General features: G+C 42.1%; 1 protein-coding gene across 2 annotated transcripts in view; it reads left to right on the top strand.

Moving 5' to 3' along the window:
• The window catches only part of KCNAB1 (potassium voltage-gated channel subfamily A member regulatory beta subunit 1), a 287,423-nt gene that overhangs the window by 53,204 nt on the left and 207,872 nt on the right, over nucleotides 1-26,347 (top strand). Inside the window, exon 2 of one of the 2 annotated variants that reach the window (XM_030575965.1) lies at nucleotides 8,316-8,506. In XM_030575965.1, the coding sequence (XP_030431825.1) occupies nucleotides 8,418-8,506 (89 nt within the window). In that variant the 5' untranslated portion in view covers nucleotides 8,316-8,417. Of the gene's footprint in view, nucleotides 1-8,315; nucleotides 8,507-13,924; nucleotides 14,335-26,347 lie in introns of those variants that run through there. The other variant, XM_030575963.1, reaches the window with a different exon arrangement.

Below are 26,347 nucleotides of genomic sequence, written 5' to 3'. Positions count from 1 at the left end.
TGCTAGACTATATCTTCTCTAAGCAATGGTGCTCTGGCTTAAATGTTATCTGAATAAGTATTCTCTGGTGGAAGGAGTGGATTTATGGTAGAATGTCCATAAGGCTAGGAATGAATTAGACATTATGGGCCTGATCCTGCATCATTGAAGTCAATGGGAGTTTTGCCAGTGACTTCAGAGTCCTGGATCTGGCCCTACATATTTTTCTTTGTGTGTGGAAGGAATATTCAGAACATTTGTATGATATCCAGAATTGGAACTAAATGGCAAACAGTGGCTCAAATCCTTCCCCCACTGGCTGATTTACATCATACTGATAGTGCAAAGCAGCCATAAAGCTGGCTGATTCAGCTCCCTGAAGAGTCCCCTGACTGTGGTGGTGTAGAACTGGTGTAGGAAATGTGGTCAGGGAGAAGTGACTAGCCACAATGTTCCTCTGCCCCAGCAATCTGACTCTTGGACCAGCCCTGGGGGTTATAGGCAGCAAGTTAGATCATCTGCATTTGCCAACTTCTGGGCTTGCACTGACAACAGCCTGGCCAGACCAAAGGATCTGGCTATGTCAGTTTTATAATTGTAACTGTGCTGTAGAATCAGCGCTCAGAACACATGCTCTTGCATGGCACCCATGTGGGAGTGAGGTAAGTGGCTTTAGTTTATGCTTGTTTCTCCACAGAAGTCCAGTTGACAGACTGCTGAACAGATGCACTGATCAGCAGATCCTACGGACACTTGGTCACGCCCAACACCATTATTTCTTTTCCAGCTGTCCTGGCTCCATACAGAACTTGCAGGCCATGGAGATTATAGGCTCTTTCTGCTGCCATAGCCTTTTCTGAAGCAGACTTTCTTTTTGGGGGCTCCTTGCTGCAATTTCCTGGCATAAATGATGGGTGAATTGTGAGCTCCATTCTAGAGAGGGAAAACTTTTTTAGCTGATGGCTTTGACCTCAATTATAAGAGAAACTCTTGATTTGTTTTCACACAGATTCCTGTAACTTCAGATTATTTGTGCTAACGGTCCTCTGGAAAGGATTGAACATAATTAAAAAAAAAAGGTACTTTAAACTCTCAGCTATGCCAACTTCCATTGGATACAGATAATCTCTTTGGCTGCAATCCACAAAAACTCTAATGTAACTCCTTTTGTAGTGCATTAAATCTGTAAAGGTGAAAAATATGGATCTTTAGAGTCTGATCTTATAGGATATTTGTTTTCTAATATCTCTAAAACAAGGCCAGATTCTGATACAAAATAATCCCAGCAGTTTCTCCAGGAAGATGAACAGAAGTGTATAATCCAATTAGATTTATTTCCCACCTGCTGTGCGATCGGTCTTCTATATGCATTGCTTTCCAAGGAGATGGCAGGATCGTTTCTAGAATAAGACCAGCCTCCCAAAATCCTCTTGACATTAGTTTTTTCTCTGATAGCAAATTTCCTGGTTGCTCTATACACTAAAACAATTTTTCCTAATCTAAACCTACACAGAACAGCAGAGTGGGGGAAACAGTATGTACATCGTGGAGGAAAGCTGCTGCTACTGTTTTGTTTGTTTTGGAAGGATAGATTTTTAGATATTTTTCCCTATAAATGTCAGCGAGGCACTAGAGCAGCAGGGTGTGCCTGCTTCCTCCTCCATTGTTGTGGGTTACTGTCAACTTTGCTCTGCAGTCCAGAAATCTCTTAAACTCAGAGCTGATGAAGTGTCTACATGAGAATGTGAAATGCACTGAATCTGCTTGCTCTTTCTGCTGCTGAATGGAACTCTGACTCGAAAACCAGAATCTAACGCATGCCAACATTCTCTACTCTGATTCTACAGTCCCTAGGCAAGCAAAACTACTATCTGTCTCCAAGGAGAAGATCTGCCTGTGTAAGGACTTTGGGATCAAAGCCTTTTTTACAGAGGAAAGCTGATTTTGAAAAGCACAAACCAACTGATAATGTATTTATTATTTTTCTAAGTTCCTGATCAGTTCAGCCTTATACAAACTTTGCCTGGTGTCCCCCCTACTCTTAACCTTTTTAAAAAGATGACCAATAAAGGAAAACTAATGTGTATGACTCATAATTCTGCTAACTTTGCTAGCCAGTTACCAAGGCAGTGAAAGCTGATTCAGAGGGGACATGACTCTAATTCAGTTTTAACACTTATTGGACTAAAATTTGGAAGAATGGAAGAAAGCTCTTTCTCTAAAGATGCAACACCTTCCCTTCCAACTAAAAGCTGAGAGCTCCCAAATCCCATATCTGCAAACATCTATACTGCCACTTAAAATGCAATGGTAACATGCGTAAGCTTCACTGCATGAGCTTTCAGGGGGATAACAGTAGCTTTGAAGACCTGGTGGCACTGGTTTCAGTGCAGGCTAGCCATCCCAGTAGAAGTGTAGTGGGGAGCCTAGGTACATTCTCAAGTTGCTAGTTCATGCTGGGGTCTGTGCTGCCATGTGTTCAATACTACTTTACCCATGCTATTAGATTAAAACTAGTGCTTGGTGTGCTTAAGTTACCTGTGCTTCATCATGCCTTAAATCCTGTAGACAATCATACCTGTAGACGTAATGGCTGGGTTGTCCAAGAAAGAGTAAAACACGGAAGATCATGCCTGACATTTCTAAGCACTTGTCTACACATGGAATAACTATTCTGGAATAACATCCTTGTAAATACTCTTATTTCAGTACAGCTACTGCAGTAATTTTCCACACGTAGATAAGCCCTGACATAAGAAGAAGTAGAAGTAATAGGCTTTTTCTTATACTCCTAAAGAAGCAAAAACAGGCATAAGTTCCTGGCCTCTGATTAAAACAATTCAGTGTTAATTAATGAGCATTCCTTACAAACTGACAGCTCAGCTGAGACCTTTATTGATATTTAGAATTAGTCTCAAGCAGCCACTCGCTGTCTAGTCTGACATTTCTCTTAGATACTGATTTTATTAAAGCTGCTGTAAAAATTTCTTCTGATAAATCCAATCTTTGAAACCTTGTTTAAAAACAATCCTAGCTAAAATAGAAATAAATCTGTTTGACTTCCCAACTGTAGAGTGCGAAAAAACTAAAGTCAAGTGTTTCTGGGGTCTGATGAACCTTTGCTCTTCATAACTAAAAACTGTTTGATTTGTTAAATCAGCTGTAGTCTGACCCCACATACCGGGGTGGCTCTATGTATTTTGCTGCCCCAAGCACGGCAGGCAGGCGACTTTCGGCAGTGCACCTGTGGGCGGTCCACTGGTAACGTGGATTTGGTGGAGCACCTGTGGGAGGTCCGCCAGTCCTGCGCCTTCGGCGTGCCTGCCACTGAATTGCCGCTGAAGCCACAGGACTTTGCTCTGCCCTCATGATGACCGCACACCGCCCCCATGGCTTGCCACCCTAGGCACACACTTGGTGCCTGGAGCCACTCCTGTGTTAAGCTTTTTTATCTAGTCAGTAAATCCTTGCTTTGTGTTTTAGGCTTAGTATCTTAGTGCCAGCTCCTGTTTCAGTGCGGCAAAATCTTCTGAACTTCCAAAACAGGATTCACTCTGATAGGAATGTCTCACTCACAAGGGAAGTGAAGCTTAACCAATTTATTCAGAGCTACCTACAAATTAACTGAACTATTGTGTTGCAAATATGTGGGTTTGAAACTGAGGACCACAGAATTCTGAACACCATTTTACTGTGTACATCTTTCAGGAGCAGCTGAGCCTTTTAGATACTGAGGTTAAATGTACTGATCCATATCATTCTACACTGCCCACAGTGCCTTCTGCAGCGAGGCTTGTCTTAGGCCTGCATTCTCATTCCCTGCTTTTCTTACTCTAAAAGGAGAATCCCTCCTCCCTCTTGCATCCTCCGACTCCTCCCATCAGTGTTTATTATAATACTTATCCCTACTGTAGCTGCTTCCATCTAAACACTGCAAAGTGCTTAGCAAACCATAAATTAAGCCTCTCAGCACTCGTGTGGCAAGTAGGTCTTAGCCGTCCCATTTTTTCAGAGTGGGAAGCTGGGCATAAAGAAGTTAAATCTGTTGGCATATTGTGACTTCAGGCAACTTGCATGTCGGTAACAGAGCTGGGAATAGAATTCTGGATTTCCTAATCACTAGTCCTGAGTGTGAACCCCAGGTCACACCTTCCTGACTTCACATTACTGTGCCGATCCAGGCCACTTGCCCCTTCTCCTCCTTGCCTTGAAGGAAGGAGCAGGAAGGACCCTGCAAACAGGGAGAGATAGGGTCCATAACTTAGGACACTCCTCATGTAAGAGTCTTGATGTGCCTGTCTCCCAAAAGCCTCAGATCTTCTCTTCTTGCTGCAGCACCCTTAGAGTCCACTTATCCCTTTGGGAAACAAGCCAGCAGCAGGTGAATAGGAGAGCAGTATTAGCTTTGTGCAAGTGTGGGGGGGGCGGGGGAGCCCATTGTTTGTTCTAGCATAAATTATATTGAAAGTTTGGCCACCATTGCTGTGTTGTCTGATAATAAACCAAAGTGTGTGTTTGAATACAGTGGCAGAGTCCTGGTATCAATATTTAAATATAAAGTTGCTTCCAGAAAAGCAATCCAGCTATCTGCCCACTTTTCAGAGGCAGGTCAGTTACTTTCTCTGGCTAATAGATACTGTTACTTGGACAATTATACCTGCTATAATGTTACCTAGCTAAACTGACAGCTAAGGGAACATCTACTTTGACAAGTCTATTATAAAACGAACAATGCCCCGTTTAGAGGGGAACTAATTGCAAGCATGTGCTTTTGATTTGTTTCATTTATTTTTGGTGTAATCATTACCTTTTTAAGGTCTGTGTCTGTACTGCACTCAGGAACAAGTAGTGTTTGTTTAATGTAATGGAAAACCTGAAACCAAATGCCAGCTTGCTTTTGAATACATACTCAAGAATTGTTCAAGCTGTGAGTAGCCAGCTTTCAAATGAAGGAATCTAAAAGAAGTTTGTAAGGTTTAAAACTGGACATCTGTAATTTGAGCATACTTAACTTTAGTTTAGAAATGTGGGTCTGATCAAAGCCCATGGAAGTCAGTGGAAAGTCTCTCATTGATTTCAGTGGGCTCTATCTCTGTCCTTAACCCTTATGGGGAAGTGGTGTAGGAGTTAACGATACATCCTATAAAAGTCTATAATAGGGATAGTATCAGTGGGGTAGCCGTGTTAGCCTGGATCTGTAAAAAGCAACAAAGAGTCCTGTGACACCTTATAAACTTACAGATGTATTGGAGCATGAGCTTTCGTGGGTGAATACTCACTTTGTCAGATGCAATAGGGATAATAGGGATAGAATACTTTCTTACATTTTTAGAGATGGTTAAAATTCTATAGAGAGGAGCTCATTCTCTGTTACATTGGAAGGGTTTTGTAGTAATTTTATAGAATCTCTATTTAATTTTCAGGAAACTTATTAGTTTCATCATTCCTATTTCCATAAAGGAATGGACCTGATTTATTAAACAAAATTCAAATTTTTTTTATTTGTGTGGAAAACTGTTATGCAAATACCAGAAAAATTAAATAACAGGTAGAAATGACAAACCTCAGAAGCAATCGGTGAAGGAATTGTTGGGAGGGACAGAAGGCATAGGTGGGTATACTATGGTTATGCTTCTCTTTGCTGTCACTCAAAAAATAGGGGTGGGGAGATCAAGTTTTAAGTAGAAATAATGCCAAGCCACCCCAAAGGGAGCAGAGAAGAAGGGAACCCTTAAGCTGCTCCCCTGTTTTCACCAGCTGAGTGGTAGGGAGACCAATGTCCTATTTTCCCTTTGGGAAACATGTTTGGGGCTAGACCAAGCCCCCTTCCCCATGTGCAGCTGGTCCTCGCTTCAGGGTGAGGCTGGTGTCGCTGCTCTCCCAAGCCATGCCTGACATCTATCTCAGTCTTCCCTGACCCCTTGCGTAGGGCTGGCATCACCACTCACCCTCCTCCACATGTTCCTCCGCACCCCATTTTTTGACAAAAGTGGGCATTTGTCCCATTTTATTTATCAACTGATCAAGTTGGCCAGGACCCTGCCCCAGAGTTTTTGCTGCCCCAATCGATGAGGGGGGAAAAAAAAAAGCTGCGATCGGTGGCCCTCCGGCGGCAGCTCTGCCACCGCTGCTTCATTCTTCAGCAGCAGATTCAGCAGCAGGCCCTTGCCTCCAAGAGGGATCTGCCGCCGAAGAGCCGTATGTGCCGCCCCTTTCTGTTGGCCGCCCAAGCACTGCTTGCTGCGCTGATGCCTGGAGCTGGCACTGAAGTTCGCAAGAACAAATGGGACAAATGCCTCCTTTTGCCAAAAAAGTAGGGACGGCTGGGACAGGGTTTTAAGGGACTACCCTGGACACAACAGGACCTATGGTTACTTTGCTCAGAGGTAACCTAGCACACAGTGGAGTAAGGCACAGTCCCCTTCCTCATCAGTGGGCTTCAGGAAGCGCAATCCCACCCAGCGTTCCTATTGTACGCAGGTAGCTCTGTCAGATCTCCAGAATTCAGCATATAAGGGCCAGGCACAACTGGTGTTCCTTCACTCAGAGCACTCTGGAGCTGCCTTATCTGTGTGGTCTGTTAGGGCATAGGTGCCCATAGTGGATGGGGAGGGGTAGGATTATGGCCCTTATCCCCAGAAACAACCTGTAGAGAGGGACTAGTGTGCATGGAAGGAGACTCTGCACCCAAGAAGCAGTGTAAAGCAGACCAGAATGCCTCCCACTGCTTCTCCTGGGCAGTGAAGCACTGTACCAACATCACTGCAGGTCTGTGTCATGAGGCCCATAAAGTGGCCCCAATATACATGCACTCAAAGAATCCTCACTCGTGCAAGTAGACCTCTTCAAGGCAGATGTATTACTTGCTTGAGTAAGCCCTATCTTGGGAAAAAAAGGTTGCGGGACCCAACATATGAATGGAGACTACCAAAAGTTACAAACTAGTATAGAATATTAAACCTGAAAGATGGGGACTACTCAGCGGTGTCTGTAAAACTGTATCATGGAAGCTTATCAGCCCATATAGAAAACTGCTTCTTGTCAAGACTGTCCAGAGACAGTAAATGCCCTTCTACAGAAACAGGATCTAAGCAAACTTTAAACATCCAGGAAATGTCCTGACCCAAACACAGGCTGTTCACATTAGGGAACTCTATCAAATAATTCCCAGTGGTACTACCATTGATTCAGTTTTATCAGCTGTTTGCACTAGCGGCAACCCTAGTCTATACAAGACTGGACTGGTTACCAGTGTCGTTAACCTCTGTCAGTTAAAGCTTCAGGTATTTGCCTTTAAAATGAATGACATGATACAGTCCAATGTGGGGATTAGCTCTAGAGCTGATGACTTTTCATCCTTCAAACCCAATGTACAACTGGACGATTTGTCCAAAATGTTTATTTTTCCTCAGGGACATTTTCATGGGTTCCAAATATCACTTTCACAGCTGATATTGTGCAATAAGCAGACTGCATTCAATCTCTAACATCTTTATATCCTAACAGTGCGAAGGAAATCGATCCAGCTTCGGGATCCATTCTTTTTATTTACAATATTTTACTTGCCCTAAGGAATGTGAAAAAATTGCTGTAGTATGAAAGAAGCCAGGGAACCAGAGTAGGGATTACTTTTTTTCAATAATTTCATTCAGTAGGATTTCTCTTTATTTAAAAAGGGAGTAATCATAAAATTAAGGCCCTACCTTGTGAAAACTTACACACATTAACTTTACACACTGTAATTTTCCCTGTTGACTTCAGTGTGACTATTCATATTATAATAAAGTTAAGCACATGTTAAATCTTTGCATAGCTAGGGTCTAAACTGCTAAAGTTGTTTTTAGCTGGATCTCAATTACAAATATACATGATGACAAAACAATTCAGTGGAACATATGCAGGTGAAATTGTTTGCTTTAGTTGTAATTATGTATAAAAGGTTATCCGCATAAAACAAAATTGTTCTTGTCAAACAATAGTGTGTTTACCAGTGGCATTTGTTTATTATGAAACGTGGGATACTACTACTTTGTGTATTCAAGTATGTCAACAGGTAGGAAGTTTACAGATTTCCCTATGAAAAGGTTACAGCTATTCTTCTGGTTAAGCCCTGTAGACATGTATCTAATTACAGCTTTGTGGCCAGGATAAGGTTATAGAGGGAGGAAAGTGCATGCTGAAATCAGTTTAAATGACTTGTGGAAAGTGACTTAGTGCTAGGTGGTTCCTTTGCAGACAGGCAAGACACAAAAATGCTTGCAGCACGCACTGGGACGGTGGGGAGTAAAAATCTTGATGAGGCAGCCAAGTTAAGGAAACACTTTATCTTTCTTTAGGGAGTAGAGAAAAGCTCCAAAGAGCTCCTCTGAAAGCAGCAAGGACAATAGACTCAATACCGCAGGTCAGATACAGCAAAGTGGGCTGGAGACTGGCAACTCATGCGTGAACTGGAGATGAACTGGTATCTGAAAATATGTAACTTATCCTATGAGCATACGATCTCGTACACTACTGGAATGCCTCACAGGTAAGAAATGCTAAACTTCTTATTCTTCAAAAGAAAGTTCAAATCACTGTTCCACCCACAAACCCCTCCAAAACAAACTCGTAAGGCTCTGTTTAAGTACCTGGTTGGTTTAGACATTTTCTAATCACTTTACAGTGGGGCTGGTGGCAGGGGTGCACTGTTACATGCAAACTACAAACGTGACAATTGGCAATTGATTATTAGTCACTTGAATGTCAAAGTTGCTGAATCCTCAGACTCGTATCTCATCAGCTATCTTGTCAATGTGACTGATTTCAATTGAGTTTAGTGCACAATATACTGCTAACGTGCAAGGATTATGGAGGCGACCTGAGAATATTGAATGAAAGCTTTTGCAACCTTGTTGTGAGTTTTTCCTAAATTGTGAGGGAGTGTATGAATGCCAGCTTGAAAGCAAACCACTTCTGACAAAGAAGGGAACATTTTCATTTTATTCAATAAATTGCCTCAAATCTAAGCCCTTTTAAAATCTCAAAGCATATGGGAGCCTGACTTTCATTAATTCTAAATGTAAAGAGGCCTCACCAGTGCAAATAAGACCCACGCTTTGTTTTATGGGTCTCTAATATCTAATCTCTGAGACTTAATTAGGTAGGGCTTTAATATACATTGGTTATTATGTAAATACACAAAAAATAAGTAGTAATAAAAATAAGTAGTCAAACAATGTTGTTTACTGTTATCTTTTGTTTTATTATTATAGTTACGATAAATGTGACAAAAGTCTTATCCCCTTTAATAAGATCCTGCTGGCTTTTAAATTTTATTGGTATAACAATTAATGTTTCAGCCCAGCTGTCAGACAACGATACAATGAGTAGGCTAGTTCTGCCACCCTATCCATATTGAGTGGGATCTTACTCAGTAACCCTACTCACTTCAGTAGGTGGCAGAAGGAAAGAATTCAACAAGCATTTTTATCTAGTCCGTCTATCTCTGAATCCATGACTGTTGGAGTGTCGGGTGTGTGTGGTGTTTTTCAGTGCTTTGACCTACCCAGATTTAATACGTTTAGCAGACGATCGGGCTTCTAGCCCTATTGCCAGACAAAATGATCCTAAATCTCAAAGCAAAATATCTAAAGTGATTGACGTGAATGTGAGATCTTTCCACAGTGACACTAGAATCAGTAAGATTTCATTGGGGGATAAAGGTTGAAAGTAGTTAAAGGAAAATGTGTGCAAGTTAGTACAGAAATGTGAGTGAGTTTTTGCATACACTATTGCTAAGAAATTAGCAGCCAGCCACATCCAATAAGGAAAATGTTAGCCCAGTGGCTAAATTTAGTTGTCAAATAAATGTGGAGTGAAAAACACGTTAAACCAGATTGACTACTCATGTGAAACTCACGGTCAAGATACCTAAACACTGAATGCTGTGTTAACAGAACACTATGAAGGATGCAATTATTTTGCAGTACTTGAGTTGCAAATGTTAATGTAGTAAAGTCTTACATATACTTCTAAAATACAATAGTCTCATATTTTAAAACTCATGAAGAACCAGTAGCAATATTTACTTACCACTGGGAGTAAAGCTGCATGCAGGATGCAACATTATTACCAGGATGTGGTAACAAGAGGGAACAGAAGATCTTTTTGAGATGTTAAAGATATGTTTGGATGAAGGAAGGCATGGCTGAGCAAGGATGAGTCTATCAGAATTAAGCTGCAGGAAAGTGTGTAGACAATCATAAGTTTACACTATAGTGAAAAAGCCCAGAAGAGGAGATAGCTGGGGGCCAGAAAGAGTTGAAAACCAATGGAAGTGTTTTATTTTGGCAATGTATGACCATGCTTGTGTATTAAAAATGTATAATGCAGCTTGAAAATATTTAAACTACATTGGCATTGATTGCTAGTGATTCTCAATGAGTCAAAGCAAGGAACACTCGAGTTGAGGCCAAGATGTATTGCTTGTATTTGCATTTCCAGCCCACCAAAAATAAACTGGATATGAACTGGACTTCCAAATTTTCAGCCTCCTTTTCTTTAAACTGAACTCTGAAAGCTATCCAATATACAGCTCCATGATAAATCTCCATTATTTCCATCTAGGATAACCAGTTACCTTGTGCTGCCACACTGCGTTGCCATGAAAATTTGTATATTTTTTACATTACCCGAGTGGTAGTAAAAATAAGGCCAATTGGTAAATGATATATTTAGAAACCAGTGACTTCCCTAGGCCAGTTACTTCCCTAGATCATGATAATTTTAACTGCCATGAAATCTAATTTCAGAGAATATAAAAGGATCAGATTGTTTCGAGCAAGTTTCTTCCATGTGCCAATCTCCAATGCCAATGTTAATAACCTGTTCCCTGACGCTCCAAGTGTTTCTTAATGTGCCTTTCAGAGAGCAGTAAACAGAACTTACTGTTTGAATCTGAGCCAGTTTTTATATGCAGATCTTAAAAATAGTTTAGGACCTTAAAGATAACATTGAATTGACTGAATCTGAATATAAGACATTGATGAACCATTACAGCAACTGGTGCCGACAAGGTCATCTGAATTCCTTAGATCTTTGGTCGCCCACAGTTTGCAGAGTGCAAATAATTGGAGTCATCCAAATTTCCATGCAAAAATCACCCTCTGTGACAATGAATTACAATCTTTTCAAATATGTTCTCTTCTGAGATCAGTCTGTTTATCTGCTTTGAAGGATTTGAGGATTAGCTGAATCCATGGTATGTTAATATTTTGATGATTTAATCATACTCTTTATTAGTGATGGAAAGAGAGTTTGTAACAAAGGGCTGCAGAAACTGTGATTCTGAGAGATGACAAAGTAAAGGTATTCCTCCTTGCATTATATTGTTTCATGCTCTTTGAGCTGTTTGGCTTGGGTGGCTAATCTGGGATCTCTAATTCTCTTGATATAATAATTCAGGTGCTCTATAAATATAAAATATCTGAAACACATTACAAATTACATACTATGGGTACCATTAAAAAGCTAACATTTACCTATCTTTTGCACACAATGGTGTCTGAAATACCAACAATTCTCTAGGTTTAAGACTAGAGAATTAGCTGCTGATTTGTTTGACAAGTGTTGATTTTTTTGGGGTGTGTGTGTGGGGGGGGTTAAAGGCAACTCGTGTGTATGTATACCTCCTCTGAAACACTGTCTAGGCTAGAGGGTGAAGGAAGGCAGTAAGACCGACGACTGATGCATTGCATGATATTCAAAAATGCAGAGGAAAGAGAAATTTTGGCTAAGAATGCAGGGACAAACTCCCTAAACTTGTGGAATCTTTAGGGTTCACACAGAACAGAACAGATGGGACCACATTTTTACAGACCCTACTGTAAAGCCTGCTATCTACTTAGTCTACAGAAAAACTGCATGGTACTCTGCTCTTCTCCCTCAGAAGGATGAAGAGCTGAATTAATGCTGACGGGATTTCAGTCTGATTCCAAAGAATCTGGGTATAGCACATCTGAGGCTTAAATCACCTAAACCAGCCCCTTGGTTTACTTCTCTAAAGGCAGAGCAACACACCAACAGACAAGGCACCTAGACGCAATATGCAATATTCTCATCCGGAGCCTTTTAGTACTATTCAAAGCTCCAGGCAAAAAATGTCCCAAGACAGCCGCCTGCTGCTGAATAGCCCACCCAGCTGCAAAGTATACTGCTACAGCACCATTCCCAGTTACTACCAGACTAGCAGCAAAAGACCACTCTCAGCTGGCATGTGCTACCACTAGCCACAGCTGCACATTAAGTGTCGATCTGTGTACAGAAAAAGAAAAGTTTCAATCTTATCGAGAATTTGTATTCGTTACAATTATAGAAAATTTTTGATTTAGGCACACTAGTTTTTAAAAATCTCACAGATTTATTCTCTATTTGTGTTACAAAGGCCTAGAGAGACCAATTATGATCCAGCTCCCTTTGCATTAGGCACTGCACAAACAAAATAAGTCTCTGCCCCAAAGAACTTACATTCTAAGTAGACCAGACAGAATTGTGTGGGGGTCCTGCAGCAGGAGCTGCAGAACTGGCAAGAAACTGGAGCTGTTGCTCCTTAGCTATCTCCCAGCCCTGTGCTTACAGAGATAGGGGAGGGAGCACTGCCTGCTGCTGGAGGCCCTGAGAGTCCAGGGTGTCCAGTGCCATATGCAGCAGGTCTAATTGGCTGGCGGTAAGCACATTTTCACAGGAACTTTTCTTTTCCTGCTCCTGACATTCCTGACCCTTTGGCCCCTCCCCAGGTCTGCCATCATTTTCATAATGGTCAGGAACCCTGAATGGACCTTGTGATAATAGGAAAAGAAATTGAGAGCCCAACTCACCTGGTTTATGTGAGGCTATAACAGGGGCGGGCAAACTTTTTGGCCTGAGGGCCACATTAGGTTTCCAAAATTGTATGGCAGGCTGGTTAGGGGAGGCTGTGCCTCTCCAAACAGCCAGGTGTGGCCTGGCCCCTGCCCCCATCCAATCTCACCCCCTGCTTCTCACCCCTGATGGGGGGGAGGGGGCAGGACTCCTGCCCCATCCAAACTCCCTTGCTCCCTGTCCCCTGACTGGACCAGGACCCCTCAACCCCTGACTGCCCCCCGCTGCCCCATTCAACCCCCCTTCCCTGCCCTGGGCCTGATCTCTATCCACATCCCTGCCCCTGACCACCACCCCTAACTCCCCTGCCCTCTATCCAACCCCCCGCCCCCTTACCACGTTGCCTGGAGCACCAGTGGCTGGTGGCACTACAGCCACGCCGCCCAGAGCGCCTGGCTGGAGCCAGCTGCGCCACCGGGCAGCACAGAGCACTGGGTCAGGCCATAGCTCTGCAGCTGTGCTGCTGGAATAGAAGTTTCTTGCAAGTCTTCATATCAGTAACTGCTACCAGTAGCACATTCCTACGGGGAGCATTGTGCAGGTGGAGCGAGCTGAGGCTGCAGGGGAGTGGGGACAGCAGAAGAGGGGCCGGGGGCTAGCCTCCCAGGCCAGGAGCTTAGGGGCCAGGCAGGATGGTCTCGCGGGCCACAGCCCGCGGGGTGTAGTTTGCCCACCTCTGGTCTATAATGTACTCTGAGAAACCAAATTGGCTTGATGATTTGACTAAGGGACATTACAACATTCAAGTATCCTGTCCAAGGCCTTAAATAAACCCCATGAGAACTTGCATTTATCAGCCTTGTACTGAATCCAGAACAAAATTTTTTTTGTCTAAATATAAGACATGGGAAACTTGGTATTCTCTTCCCAGTGGCAATACACAGTCCCTTTGAGTACTTGACCGTGAGAGGTTTCAACTGATAGAGGGAGAGAAAGGTCACTGATTCTGGCTAGGATCCATCTTAGGCACCAATTAAAAGGAGCCAGTAGCAAGAAGGTACAGAGTGACTGGGAGGAAAACTCTTTACATTGCCATCGTTCTATTAAGCAAACATAACTAAGTTAAAGCTGCATCTCCTAATAGAAATATAATGGCAACAGACTAGTATTCCAAAAGAACATAGAGAAGCCAGAAAAGCAGAAACTACCAAGAATCTAAATCTCAAATACTTTATTGGACTTCGAGAATCTTTGTGATCAGCTGTTATCTTGGAATATGCATTTGTACAGACCTTCCTGCACAGAAATCCCACCCCACAAGCCAAGCGTGCCGAAATCCATTGAAGCACCGTTGAGGGGTAAAAGGCAAAGCGCCACCCTTAAAGTCTGCCTGCCAGCAAAATGCTGGGCTGGAAGGCTAAGTGGAGCAGCAGAACTAAAACAACTAGAGAAGTTTTTGCATATGCATGGAGTGTCATTACATGAAACTGTCAAAGCTGGGACAGGAATGATATACAGGTACTTTCATATACTCTCGTTGTCAGATTATCTTCATAGTCAAGTACAGTTACTAAGAAACAGCTGAAATGAGGGGAGGTCTGGCCCAGTAATACTCTTGCAGCAAAGAATGACAACAAAATGGCTATAAATAGATTATATGTACATTACACATAATGTCTTAAAGAATACATCTTTGCAGTGTTGTAGCCATGTTGGTCCCAGGATGTTAGACTTGGTGGATGTAGTAATATCTTTTACTGGACCAATTCTGTTCGTGAAAGAGACAAACTTTTGAGCTACACAGAACTCTTCTAGTCTAGGAAATGTACTTAATGTCACAGTTAAATATAAATATATCTATTTATAAATGTCTTTGATCATATCTATAGTTTATTTACATAGTATATGTACCTTTAAAATCTGTCTGCCTGTTCGTGTGCTCGCTCTCCCTCACACTTGTTGTTCATTGTCTAGAGTAAATGTACTCTGCATAAAGTATAATCTAAATTCAGATCTTAAATTTCCTTGACAAAATTACGACAAATGACCAACACAGTGAAAAACATGTAAGTAAAATGCTGATTCCAAGGAGTATGACTTTACATTCTAGCCAATTGTTATTGAATGCATAATGCAGCATCGATCTAAAACAGACATATGTATAGAATTATGAAATGTGACTGTTTTTGTGTGCTAATTTGCAGCTTTTATTGAATTTTTTTTATTGCATGCTTTTTAATGGCTATATTGCAGGTGTGTACCTTAGATAGTCACTTGTTGAAGAAACACACATTACCAATTCTCTTAAAAATAATATTTGACATTAAAAGGGAAGAGAATATTATTCCTTTTTGTCTGGATATGTTGAACTGTCCTGAAAATTGGAGAGGAGGAGTAGGGGGAGAGGGACAGAAACTTAAGAGAAAAATTAGCATAGACAACTATGTGCTCTAGATGATGCTACCAATCTAGACTTGGAATCAGAAACCTATCGTTAACACTGATTTAAACAGTAAGCTCAATCTTTCTGTTGCTAGGCTTATTAATATCACAGCACCAGTGCAGACCGAGCTATGGTTAATTATATTAACACTAGGGAATTGGGAAACAGATTGAAAGGTATATCTCACAACTGGAATCCAACTGGGATTAATTTATCCTGGTATAAATTGGAGATGTGCTGTTCATGCATTTGTCTCCAGATGCCCTGATTAACCAATTCTTCCCCTTTTCTCTTCATTTGGGGGAGCTAAAAGGAACTCTCCCAAGATTGGTCTTTCACTCTTAAATAATTTCTGATTTGAATTGGTTGGTTCAAGTATAAATTTAAAAAAATAAAAAGGCGTCCCCTTATTAGCTTTATTACTTCAACAATGATTTCCCACTTTCCATTTTTTCCTGCCATTTCCATTCATATATTGGACACTGATTTTTTTTTATTTTTAAATTTAATTTTTTTTAAAGGCAAAGGGTCAGGTGAGCACCCCAGTTCCTAACCTGCTGGCAGTTTTTTCAATTATACAAGCAACTGACCATAGGGCTGCAGCCATTTCATAGTCATGTCTTGCTTCCAAAAATGCAGTTGTGGCATTCTCTCAATTAAGTTTATTCCATTAGCGGTTATCCTGCAAATGCATGTTTCACATATACCCTGCTGATGGATGGATCTAGTTCCCGCACAGTTAACAATATATTAGGCCAAAAATATGAAGACCTCTCTATCTCCACTAGGGTGACCAGACAGCAAGTGTGAAAAACTGGGACAGGGGGTGGGGGATAATAGGAGCCTATATAAGAAAAAGACCAAAAAATTGGGACTGTCCTGATAAAGTCAGAACATCTGGTCACCCTAATCTCCACCCGACGTCATATAGAAAACACACCTAAAATAGAAGAGTAGGCTCTAGTCTAAGATTAGATAGAAATTTTCTATAGGGGTTCCCAATACCCAAACCCGCTCCAGGTTCCATTTATAACACAATAGAGCAAAGCCTCTGAGATTTGTAATTTTAAGGTTTATAGGAGACACACTACATACCTTGTATACTTACACTAGTCAGATGGCATTTTGCTCAGTGATTGGGTTCTATGCCTGGCTCTGCCACTGGCTCAGCCACCGGCTCACTGCACCACCATTAGCTTTGTTTCTCTGTGCCTCCATTTCCCCATTTATAAAATTGCGGGTTTTGTAAAGCAATTTGGCCCTGGTAAGAGCATGCTTTCCTTTAAGTCCCATTGAAGTGAGTGGGATTTAGGCACATATATACATTCTGTCCTAAATTTGGGACTTTAAGATCTGCTGATTAAAAATTATAAATCAATATAGCATTTGTATATTTTTTCTTATTTTCAATTATGAGTGTGTATTCATTATGAAATATAAAACTATCAGAAAATCAATGTTTCATATTTCATTGAGAGCACTAACCTATTTTTGCTGCAAGACACTGAGATGCTAACTTTTTTTGTGTGAAACAATGGGCTCATTTTGCTTGAAGATACATTTATTTTCTAGGTGGCCTTTGTGTTTGAAAATGGGTACTTCAGCATATTTAATAAGAGCATGCAGTTTGATGAAAGCAAGAAAAGGCTTGAGGATGTGGATGCAGGGTACAAAAGGCCAAATACTTTTAACAAAATGCTGTGAAAATGTGTAATATGAACGTCAACTTACAGCCAGTTCTAGTAAGAAATTTTTAGAAGTGAAGTATGAGTCTGAAAATTTTAAGCTACTGCAATAGTTAACTCATATTTATAAAGTATAAACACCAGGCCATGCCATAATAGTAGGAATTTTGCAGTAAGATTTCCTACATCATTGTGAAAGAGAGATCACTCTGACACTCCAAGTGAATAAAGTGGGTGAATGTGTGAAAGCAGAGGTGGTGTTACGCTGAATTAGGTACCGGGAAACGACATCAGGGCCGGCTCCAGGCACCAGCTTATCAAGCAGGTGCTTGAGGCAGCAAATCCAGAGCAGGGCAGCACTTTTAGGTATTAGGCAGCAATTTGGCGGCGGGTCCTACACTCCCGCTCGGAGCGAAGGACCTCCCACTGAATTGCCGCAGATCGTGATCATGGCTTCTTTTTTTAGCTGCTTGGGGCAGCAAAACCTCTGGAGCCGGCCCTGATCAACATAAGAAACATTTTAAAATGAATAGTGAATGAAGTTGAGAACATTTAAGATTGGGTCTCTCCCTGGTGACACTACAGAGGCAAACAGGCATTTGTGACGAGCAGACCTCTAAAGGCTTGATTCAGAATAGATTAAGCACATCAAGTTTAGATGCTTATTGGAACTAGATCAGTACCTCTTGGGCCTCTCACTTAAACTAGTGTAACAAAATCATACCTGGGCTGTCTGCCTCTGCACCATACACTGTTCTGCCTCCTCCACTAGATCATCTGGAAGCCAGTCCCAGACTGCTTTTCTCTAATTAAAAAAAAACCGGGAGGGGCGGGGGGGAGGACAGGTGAATGGGATGATGAAGTTTGACAGCAAAAAGAACTCAACTGGTGGTGGCATTTGTCACATTGCTGAGGATGATTAACATCCTTCTTGGACTCGAGATTTATAGAGATGGATTTTTCGGGAGGCAGGGGGTTGCACTCTCCTCTAGCTTTTCCTTACTATCTATGAAGAAAATGCTCTTTCCTTTCTGATTTTAATCATTGACAGGTTGCTGTAGTTTATAGCTCTGCCTTTCTTCTGAGGGGAAAACTAGAGCCCCTTGTGAAGCCATTGGCTCCAGGATTGAGGCCCTGACTGAGGATGAGTGCTTGGCACAATTCAGGACAGGGGTGCACTCCCCTGATCCTAGTCCATGCCTCCAGGGAAGGTTACAGCTGCTTTAAGGACTTCTCTATCATTTGCTGGCTGCCAACAGGCCAAAGTGCTGTTGTAGCACCCAGGGATTGCTGAGGCGTAGTAACGTCCTAGCCACTCCTCTTTCCCCCTCAGTACCCCTCTTGTGCCATTTGCAGGGAGTGATGTAGGGAGCCTCTACTACACCCAAGGATTCCGCTGTGCAGGAAAGTTCCACTAGCCTGAGGCTTTGCTAGGCTGGAGCTCCACAGCCCCCTCTGCCCTTCCCCAGCACTGCTGCACCCTAGATACCCTTCTCAGCTTCCCAGGCAGCCAGGTCCTTATCCCTCAGAATGCAAGATGTAGGGCTGTTTTGTGCCCTTGGAAAAATGCAAAGTGGTCAAAGCAAGCCTAGGGTCAGGGCTTCTAACTTTAGCTAGATGGGCACTAACTTCTGTGCATCATATACTCTCACCTGTAGGTTTTTATAACTAGGTTAAAATTGGGCTCAATATATGGTCCAGCCGTGCCCCCCCCAACAGCATTACTGTAAATAGTTTGCACCAAGACTCCAATATTATATGTACAACATTCTTTGCCAGCCATACATACACAATAAAAATTTTTGGCTCGGAGCGTTTACAAACCTTACCAAGACCAGCTCTAGGCATTTTTAGTATGGTTTTTGACATGGTCCTAGGTGATATTCTCATAAGCAAACTAGGGAAATGAGGACTAGATGAAATGGCCTCTAGATGATGACTATAAGGTATGATATTACTGAGTATGATCTTTCATCAGTGGCTCATTGTTGAACTGTGCAGGCTTGTCAAATTGGGGTCCTGTAGGGGTTAGTCCTAATGTCTGGCAAGAGTCAACATTTTTGTTGACTTGGATAAGGGAGTGAAGAGTGTGATCATAAAATCTGCAGATGATACCTACCTGGGAGGGGTTGCAAGCACTTTGGAGGACACAATTAGAATTCAAAATGACTTTGACAAATTGTAGAGCTAGGGAAATGACATTGGACCAAATCTTGAAGCTTTTATGCAGGCCTTTATTCATATCAGGTGAAACCCTGTGCAGAGGGCTGGCACAAGGCCTATGCAATTCTCAAAATAGGGCTCAAATCATGCATAGGCTTTATATTGGCTCTGTACATGGTAGCAAATTTCAGCCATTCTGAAGGGTGAATAAGGATTTTTTGGACCATTGGTTTGGAAGGGGAGAACACCGCTCCTCCCATTGAGGATCTGGAGATGGTTTTAAATAGCTCTGTGGTTGGGCAACGGTTCACTGGCCGTCTCAGGAATTAGCTCCTTCCAGCCCAGAGCACTCTCTGCAGGCCAGTGTCTCGCCTGTCGCTGGCCCTGTGTCCCTTCTGGACCCAAGTGCCCTTTGCCCAGGAGTTCTGCCCACTGCAGTACCCCCTCACTCTGGGTCTCCCCTCCCAGGGGAACCCCAACCTCCTATCCCCATCTCACCTCAGTGGCTACTGCCAGTCATCATCTAGCCCCTGCTCCCTGGGGCAGACTGCAGTTTGTAAACCACACATCAGTAAGGGGTGTTGGACCGGCTGCCCCTCTGCAACCCTGCTACCCTTTTGTGGGCCCTTAGCTCGACTTGCAGCCTGAGGCTTTGCTAGGCTGGAGCTCCACAGCCCCCTCTGCCCTTCCCCAGCACTGCTGCACCCTAGATACCCTTCTCAGCTTCCCAGGCAGCCAGGTCCTTATCCCTCAGAAGCTAGAGAGAGTCTTTCTGCTTCTGGCCCACTGTCCTCTTATAAGAGCCAGCTGGATCCTGATTGCACTGGCTACAGCTTCTTTCTCAATAAGCCCAGCCTTTCCCCTGCCACAGCCCTCTCCCAGGGCTGTTAAGCCCTTCAGGCCAGGAGCAGGGTAACTACCCCGCTACAAGCGCTTTCTACCCTTGTATTCAATTTTGAGTTCTGCTAAGCTGAGATCTTTGCTGGGTTTGTGGTGACTTTGGAGCTTTTCTTTTTTTAAGGTCTAAACTCGCTTAAGTTATCTTATCTCTCTTAAGTAAAGGTAAGAAGAAAACCCTTTTGTTGTTAAAAGCTGTTTAATTTAATATGGAAAGCAATGAATTTTTAATAAGGAATGCTCATTATATACCCATAAGCTGGTTTATTTATAAGGTGATTAGTCTTTTTTTTCCTTTCATTGCCTTAACAAATGCAGCTTAGTTCAGCCTATCATTGAATATCTGAAACTACACCAGTGTTAACTTTGCTTCTGATAATAGCATCCCTCTGAGATGCCTTTCAGTGCATAGAACCAATTGCCTTATATGGCAGGGCTTTTATTACATAGTTGTTTAATCTAAAGACTAAAACAAGCGGGCTGGAACTGAACTCGTATCAGGTGCCAATTTAGTACTCTCAGGTTTAGAAAAAAACCAGTGTGCATTCTGACTTTACAGGGTCAAGGTGGATAATGGGGCCGTAGATTGCCATAGCAGCATATCTTGCACAGATACACTGTCTCAGTATTTTAACAAGTGTGCCAAGGCAATGTGTGCAAAATGTGCAGTTATGTGATATATGCAGTTCCTAAGTTTTACATATTACTATGAATTCACTTTTTATGAAATGCTTGTAATGTCTAAAGCACATTGACCCTTAACTTAATCCTCACAATGTTGTACCAATTATATCAGACCAGTAAAAATGAGCAGGATCTTATTAAAGGGGACAAGGCAAAGATACCACATTTATTATGATAACAATTTATGACTAATAACTAATAACTTAATTCTTATACACACACATTATACCTAATACCTATACACACACACATACACACACACACACACACACACACACACACACACACACATTCATCAGGTGTTCTGCAGCTGCTGCATAGTTACCAGTCCTGAAGATAGCTTAAGTTCATGGCTTGATTTTGCAGCTTGGGTTTGTAGCTTGTGGCAGCTAACTGGCCAGGAAAGCTGGGCACAAGGCTGAGCTGGATCTCTGTTGGGCAGGCACCGATGTTCTTCCATGTTGGCAGCAGAATGTTACCCAGAGTTTCTCATCTCACCCTTCTTTTTTATAGGCTTTTAGTTTGGATTCAAAGTCTATAGGTCTTGCTGTGTCACGCTGCCTCTGGGTTTAGATTGATCACCCATTAATTGCAGGTGTGACTTTCAGCCTTGAACCTGGCTTTGATCTTCCTTTTGTTGTTCTGTTGTCCTTTTCTTTTTAGGGTGGATGCTTCTTACTTTGTTTAGGGCTGTTGTCTAGGTCTTCAGCCGTTGGTATTTGAACTTTATCTCATCAGGACAGGCTGGGGCTGGAGGTTGATTCCATCATTCATACATACGTTATTCACACATCTAAACTAAACTAATAAGATTACAGCAGGGTTTGCAAAAATGAAGGTTGGAGGAAGCTTTTACAAAATGGAGTGAACAGAAGTTACAGTGTAGGCAAGTGTAGTGAATGGTGAACAGAAGTTACATTAATAAAATGAACAATTAAAAACAATTTTATTTATCAGTTCTACAACAACTGCTCTAGGAAGTAGGGAGGCATTATTCTCATCTCTATTTGGCAGATGAAGAACCTGAGGGAGAAAAGTTGAGTGAGCAGGCCGAGGCACAAAAGGAATAATTGCAAAAACTAAGAAATGTTTGATCCTAAGCCTGCCTTGCTTGTGTCATTGCATGTTTTTGCAGAGATGACCCATATCTGCCAACAGTGGAATGGGGTGGGGGGGCCCAATGTAAAGGTTTGGCACCTCCCCGCAGCTGCCAGCTCTGCCTCTCCACACAGGGTGCAGCTTGCTGGGTCTGGCAGCTGTTGCACAGGGAGGAGGCCCAACTGCACCCTGTGACCAAGCAGGGCCTGGCAGAAATCTCAGGGGCATGTGACACTGTGTGTTCCCTCATGTGTTGCCTCTATGTTGTAAACATAAAGGCTTGACTACCCAACTTCATTTACATGAGCCATGGGCCAATAGGGTGACCAGATGTTCCAATTTTACAGAGACAGTCCTGATATTTGGGGCTTTTTCTTATATAGGTACCTATTAACAGGGGCGGCTCTAGGAATTTTGCAGCCCCAAGCACGGCAGGCAGGCTGCCTCCAGCGGTTTGCCTGCAGAGGGTCAGCTGGTCCCGCGGCTTCGGCAGGTCCTCCGAAGCTGCAGGACCAGCGGGCCCTCCACAGGCAAGCCGCCGAAGGCAGACTGCCTGCCGTCCTCGTGGCGCCGACAGAGTGCCCTCTGCAGCTTGCCACCCTAAGCACGCACTTGGCATGCTGGGGCCTGGAGCCACCCCTGCCTATTAATCCCCACTCCTGTCCCGATTTTTCACACTTGCTATCTGGTCACCCTATGGACCAGCATAAGAACACAGAATGGCCCTATTGGCAGAATGAGTCAGATGCCTTGTTATAGACATGTAGGGCTGGAAATGACCTTGAGGTCATCTAGTCCAGCCCCTGTCCTGAGGCAGAACCAAGTATACCTAGATCATCCCTGACGGGGGTTTGTCTGACCTGTGTTTAAAAACCTCCAATGATGAGGATTCCACAACCTCCCTTGGAAGCCTACTGTAGAGCTAAACTGCCCCTATTGTTGAAGTTTTTCTTAATATCTAATCTAATCTCCCTTGCCGCAGGCAGATAGTCCTACCTTCAGTGGACATGGAGAACAAATGATCAGTACTCTTTATAGCAGCTCTTAACATATTTGAAGACTGTCAGATTCCCACTCAGCCATCTTTTCTCAAGACTGAACAAGATCTTTTTAAAACTTTACTCATAGGTCAGCTTTTCTAAACTTTTAATCATTTTTTGTTGCTCTCCTCTTCACTTTTTTTCTCTAATTTGTCCACACCTTTCCTAAAGTGTGGTGCGCAGAACTGAACAGAGCTGAGCTTCACCATTGCTAAGTAAAGCAGAACAACTGCCTCCCATGACTGACTTACAATCCCCTGTTAACACATGCTAGAATATTAGCCTATTTCACAACTGTATCACATTGACTCTCATTCAATTTGTGATCCACTATAATCCCCCAAATCCTTTTCAGCAGTACTAGCACCTAAGCCTGTTCCCATTTTGTAGTTGTGCGCTTCATTTTTCCCCCTAAGTGTAGTACTTTGCATTGTCTTTATGGAATTTCATCTTGTTGATTTCAGATAATTTTTCTCCTATTTGTCAAGGTTGTCTTGAATTCTAATCCTATCCCCAAATTCTTGCAGCCCTTCCCAGTTTAGTGTCATCTGGAAATTTTATGGCATCTGCCCATTAAACTTCATGGCCTGCTCAAAGAACATGTTTATCCTTATTCCATTCTTTCACAAGATTTTTAAAGAATGAGTGCTGTTGGCTGCAGTAAGAGTTATTTGCTGTTCAGTGTTTTTAAAATAAAAAAATTAAGTTGCGTATTTGAGTGCTTAAATATGATTTTAAGATCCTAATCCTTGTCTCCTGAACTGGGATTTTCAAAGGAGGCTAAGATTGTTGGGCAACTCCCACTGAAATTTTCAAAGTTCCTTTGAAAATACCATTTTTTTTTTAATCTTTGTCCAACAACTTGGGTTATGTCCAGGAAAATGAATGTCGTTCTAGGGGAATTCAGAAAAACATTGGCAAAGTCTATTTGTTTTTGCAGAGTATAAATTCTTTTCTCTTCCAAAATTTGCTCCAGTAAGTCTCTAAAGAGAATTGGAAACTAGAATTATTCAATTATGAAAACATTGAAAGAGAGCCTGTAGAAAGCATCAGACATCTACAAATAAATATTGCTTTTCTTCAAGCTAATTAAACCAGGAAAATTTAGATTTGTCACCATATAGTTATACAAAGAACATATAGTTAATATTTTAAATCCTAACATTTTGTATTTGTTTCAGATCAAAGCAGCAAACTCCTGATGCTACAGAATTAGGGCACAAAAAGTCCATAGGTTGAACAGAAGTTACATATTTTTCAGTAATTGGTTGTTTGACAATTATAGAGGGTATAGGAATTCCATATTAGTGATGCTATAGGAGGGGTAGGCAACCTACAGCACATGTGCCAAAGGCAGCATGCAAGCTGATTTTCAGTGGCACTCAGACTGCCTGGGTCCTGGCCACTGGTCAGCTTAAACATTTTAAAAACCTTATTTACTTTACATACGACAATAGTTTAGTTATATATCATAGATTTATAGAAAGAGACCTTCTAAAAATGTTAAAATGTATTACTGGCATGTGAAACCTTAAATCAGAGTGAATACATGAAGACTCAGCGCACCACTTCTGAAAGGTTGCCGACTCCTGCTCTATAGAATGAGTTGTCAAAAAAAATTCCCTGACCAGCTCTATTTACAAAAAAATTGTTTTAACTGGAAACATCAGTTTTGATGAAACTTTAGTCAGGACAGTGTCTCAGTTCCAGGGTTGAATCTCTGGTCAAAACCAAACAGAGACTGTAACCCCAGAATGGTCAATAGTTCCATGGTTAGGGTACTCACCTGGATTCTGGGAGACCCTAGCTGAAGTCCCCAGCCCACATGAAAGGACTTAAATCTACCTTTCCTACATTCCAGGGATGAATCCTAACTGCCAGGATAGTGACTACTCAGTGATGAGTCACTTTTTTTTTTAGTCTTGGTATTGGTCCATTGTGGAACAAAACCAAATGCCAAAATATCAAGCTTTCACAAAATGCAGTTCTTGCTTTCCAGCCAGCCTTAATTGCAAATGTTACTGTTACATAGTGGAATTCACTCCTGTCTCACATATGCCCTGTTTTGAGGCTGAAGTGGGATTTAGCATAAGGGCTAGGCAGTATCTAACTCTGAAGAGAGGTGAATTTTACCCATTGTGAAAACAAACTCCTAAAGGCAGACACAAATCAATGGCTGGATCCCTACTGCAGTGTGTTACACACACATCAGTGATTGCCAAACTTGTTCCGCTGCTTGTGCAGGGAAAGCCCCGGTGGGCCGGGTCAGTTTGTGTGCCTGCCGCGTCCGCAGGTTCGGCTGATTGCGGCTCCCAGTGGCCATGGTTCGCTGCTCCAGGTCAATGGGAGCTGCTGGAAGTGGCACAGGCCGAGGGACGTACAGGTCTCAAATGACAATACTGTCAGCTTGCAGAGACACAGAGTGCATACTCTCAGTTATGGGGTAGGACAGGAAGGCTGAGGGAGAACAAAAGAAGTTAACGCTCTGGAGTGCAAGGAGTTTTTTCTGGCAAAGAAAAGTGAAATTTGTAGTCTCGTTGCAAAAGCTTTGCTGAATTTGGCCCAGTAGTTGCAAAACACTGTATTCCCCACTTATTTTTATGCTGCTGTTGCTATACAAAAATGATCAAATTGCTTTCATCAAATATCTGTAGTCCATCTAGCATGACTTGAAAGCCTAGCTATTCTTTCTTGCAGTTAGAGATGTGATGCAATTAAATAGCAAGTAGACTGTCCCTAGATAGTTTCACCTATTAAACATCCATAGACTGTGTAACATGCATAGAAGCTGGCAGGACCTGGGGGAAGATCCACCTAATAAAGTTTATTTTTTTTGCAGGGGGGAAATACCCTGAGAATAAATGGTTCTGTCCTCATTGTTCTGTTCTAATTTAAGTGAGACTAGTTGAAATCAATGAAGAATTTAAAAGGCAAGCAAAACATCAGAACTGCAAGAAATAATATATGTTGCGCTAAAAGAAATTCAGGAAAAGCCAGAAGGACCTCATGCTAACTGTCATTGATTGCAAAGGATGGAGTACACCAATTGTAAAGAAATTCATAAGGGACTTGTGATGCAGAACAAGGAAGTGTCCAAAATGTTCAAATGCAGTTAAGCAGCTAGAGGGATTTTTCAAAAGCACCTATATTCATCTTCAGGCTCCTAAATACCTTTGAAGATCTGGCCTTTGCTGTTGCTCTTCTTAGCAACATTAATAGATATTCCACCTACTCTCCAGCCAATTTTAGCCCAGCTGTAAAATGAACAAAGGCCTTGATGTAGCTAAAATTCCAAAATAAACCAGTACTCAGATTTGCAGTTTACTGATTTACTAGAAAGGACGGGTGAACATGCTTGGTTTAAATAAGAACCAACTCAAACCAAAACATACCTGTTTTGATGAATAAGTTTTTTGATCAGTGTAATAATAACTGTATATTAAATGCAAACAATTAAGCTGATGTGTATTGCAACCTTAACTGTACAATTAAAAACTGGAAGGGTGAAAGCTAAAATTCTT

This window comes from Gopherus evgoodei, chromosome 9 (assembly GCF_007399415.2).
Source record: "Gopherus evgoodei ecotype Sinaloan lineage chromosome 9, rGopEvg1_v1.p, whole genome shotgun sequence".
Lineage (NCBI taxonomy): Eukaryota > Metazoa > Chordata > Testudines > Testudinidae > Gopherus > Gopherus evgoodei.
The sequence above is the reverse complement of the archived record's forward strand: the minus strand, read 5'-3'. Positions and strand labels throughout refer to the sequence as shown.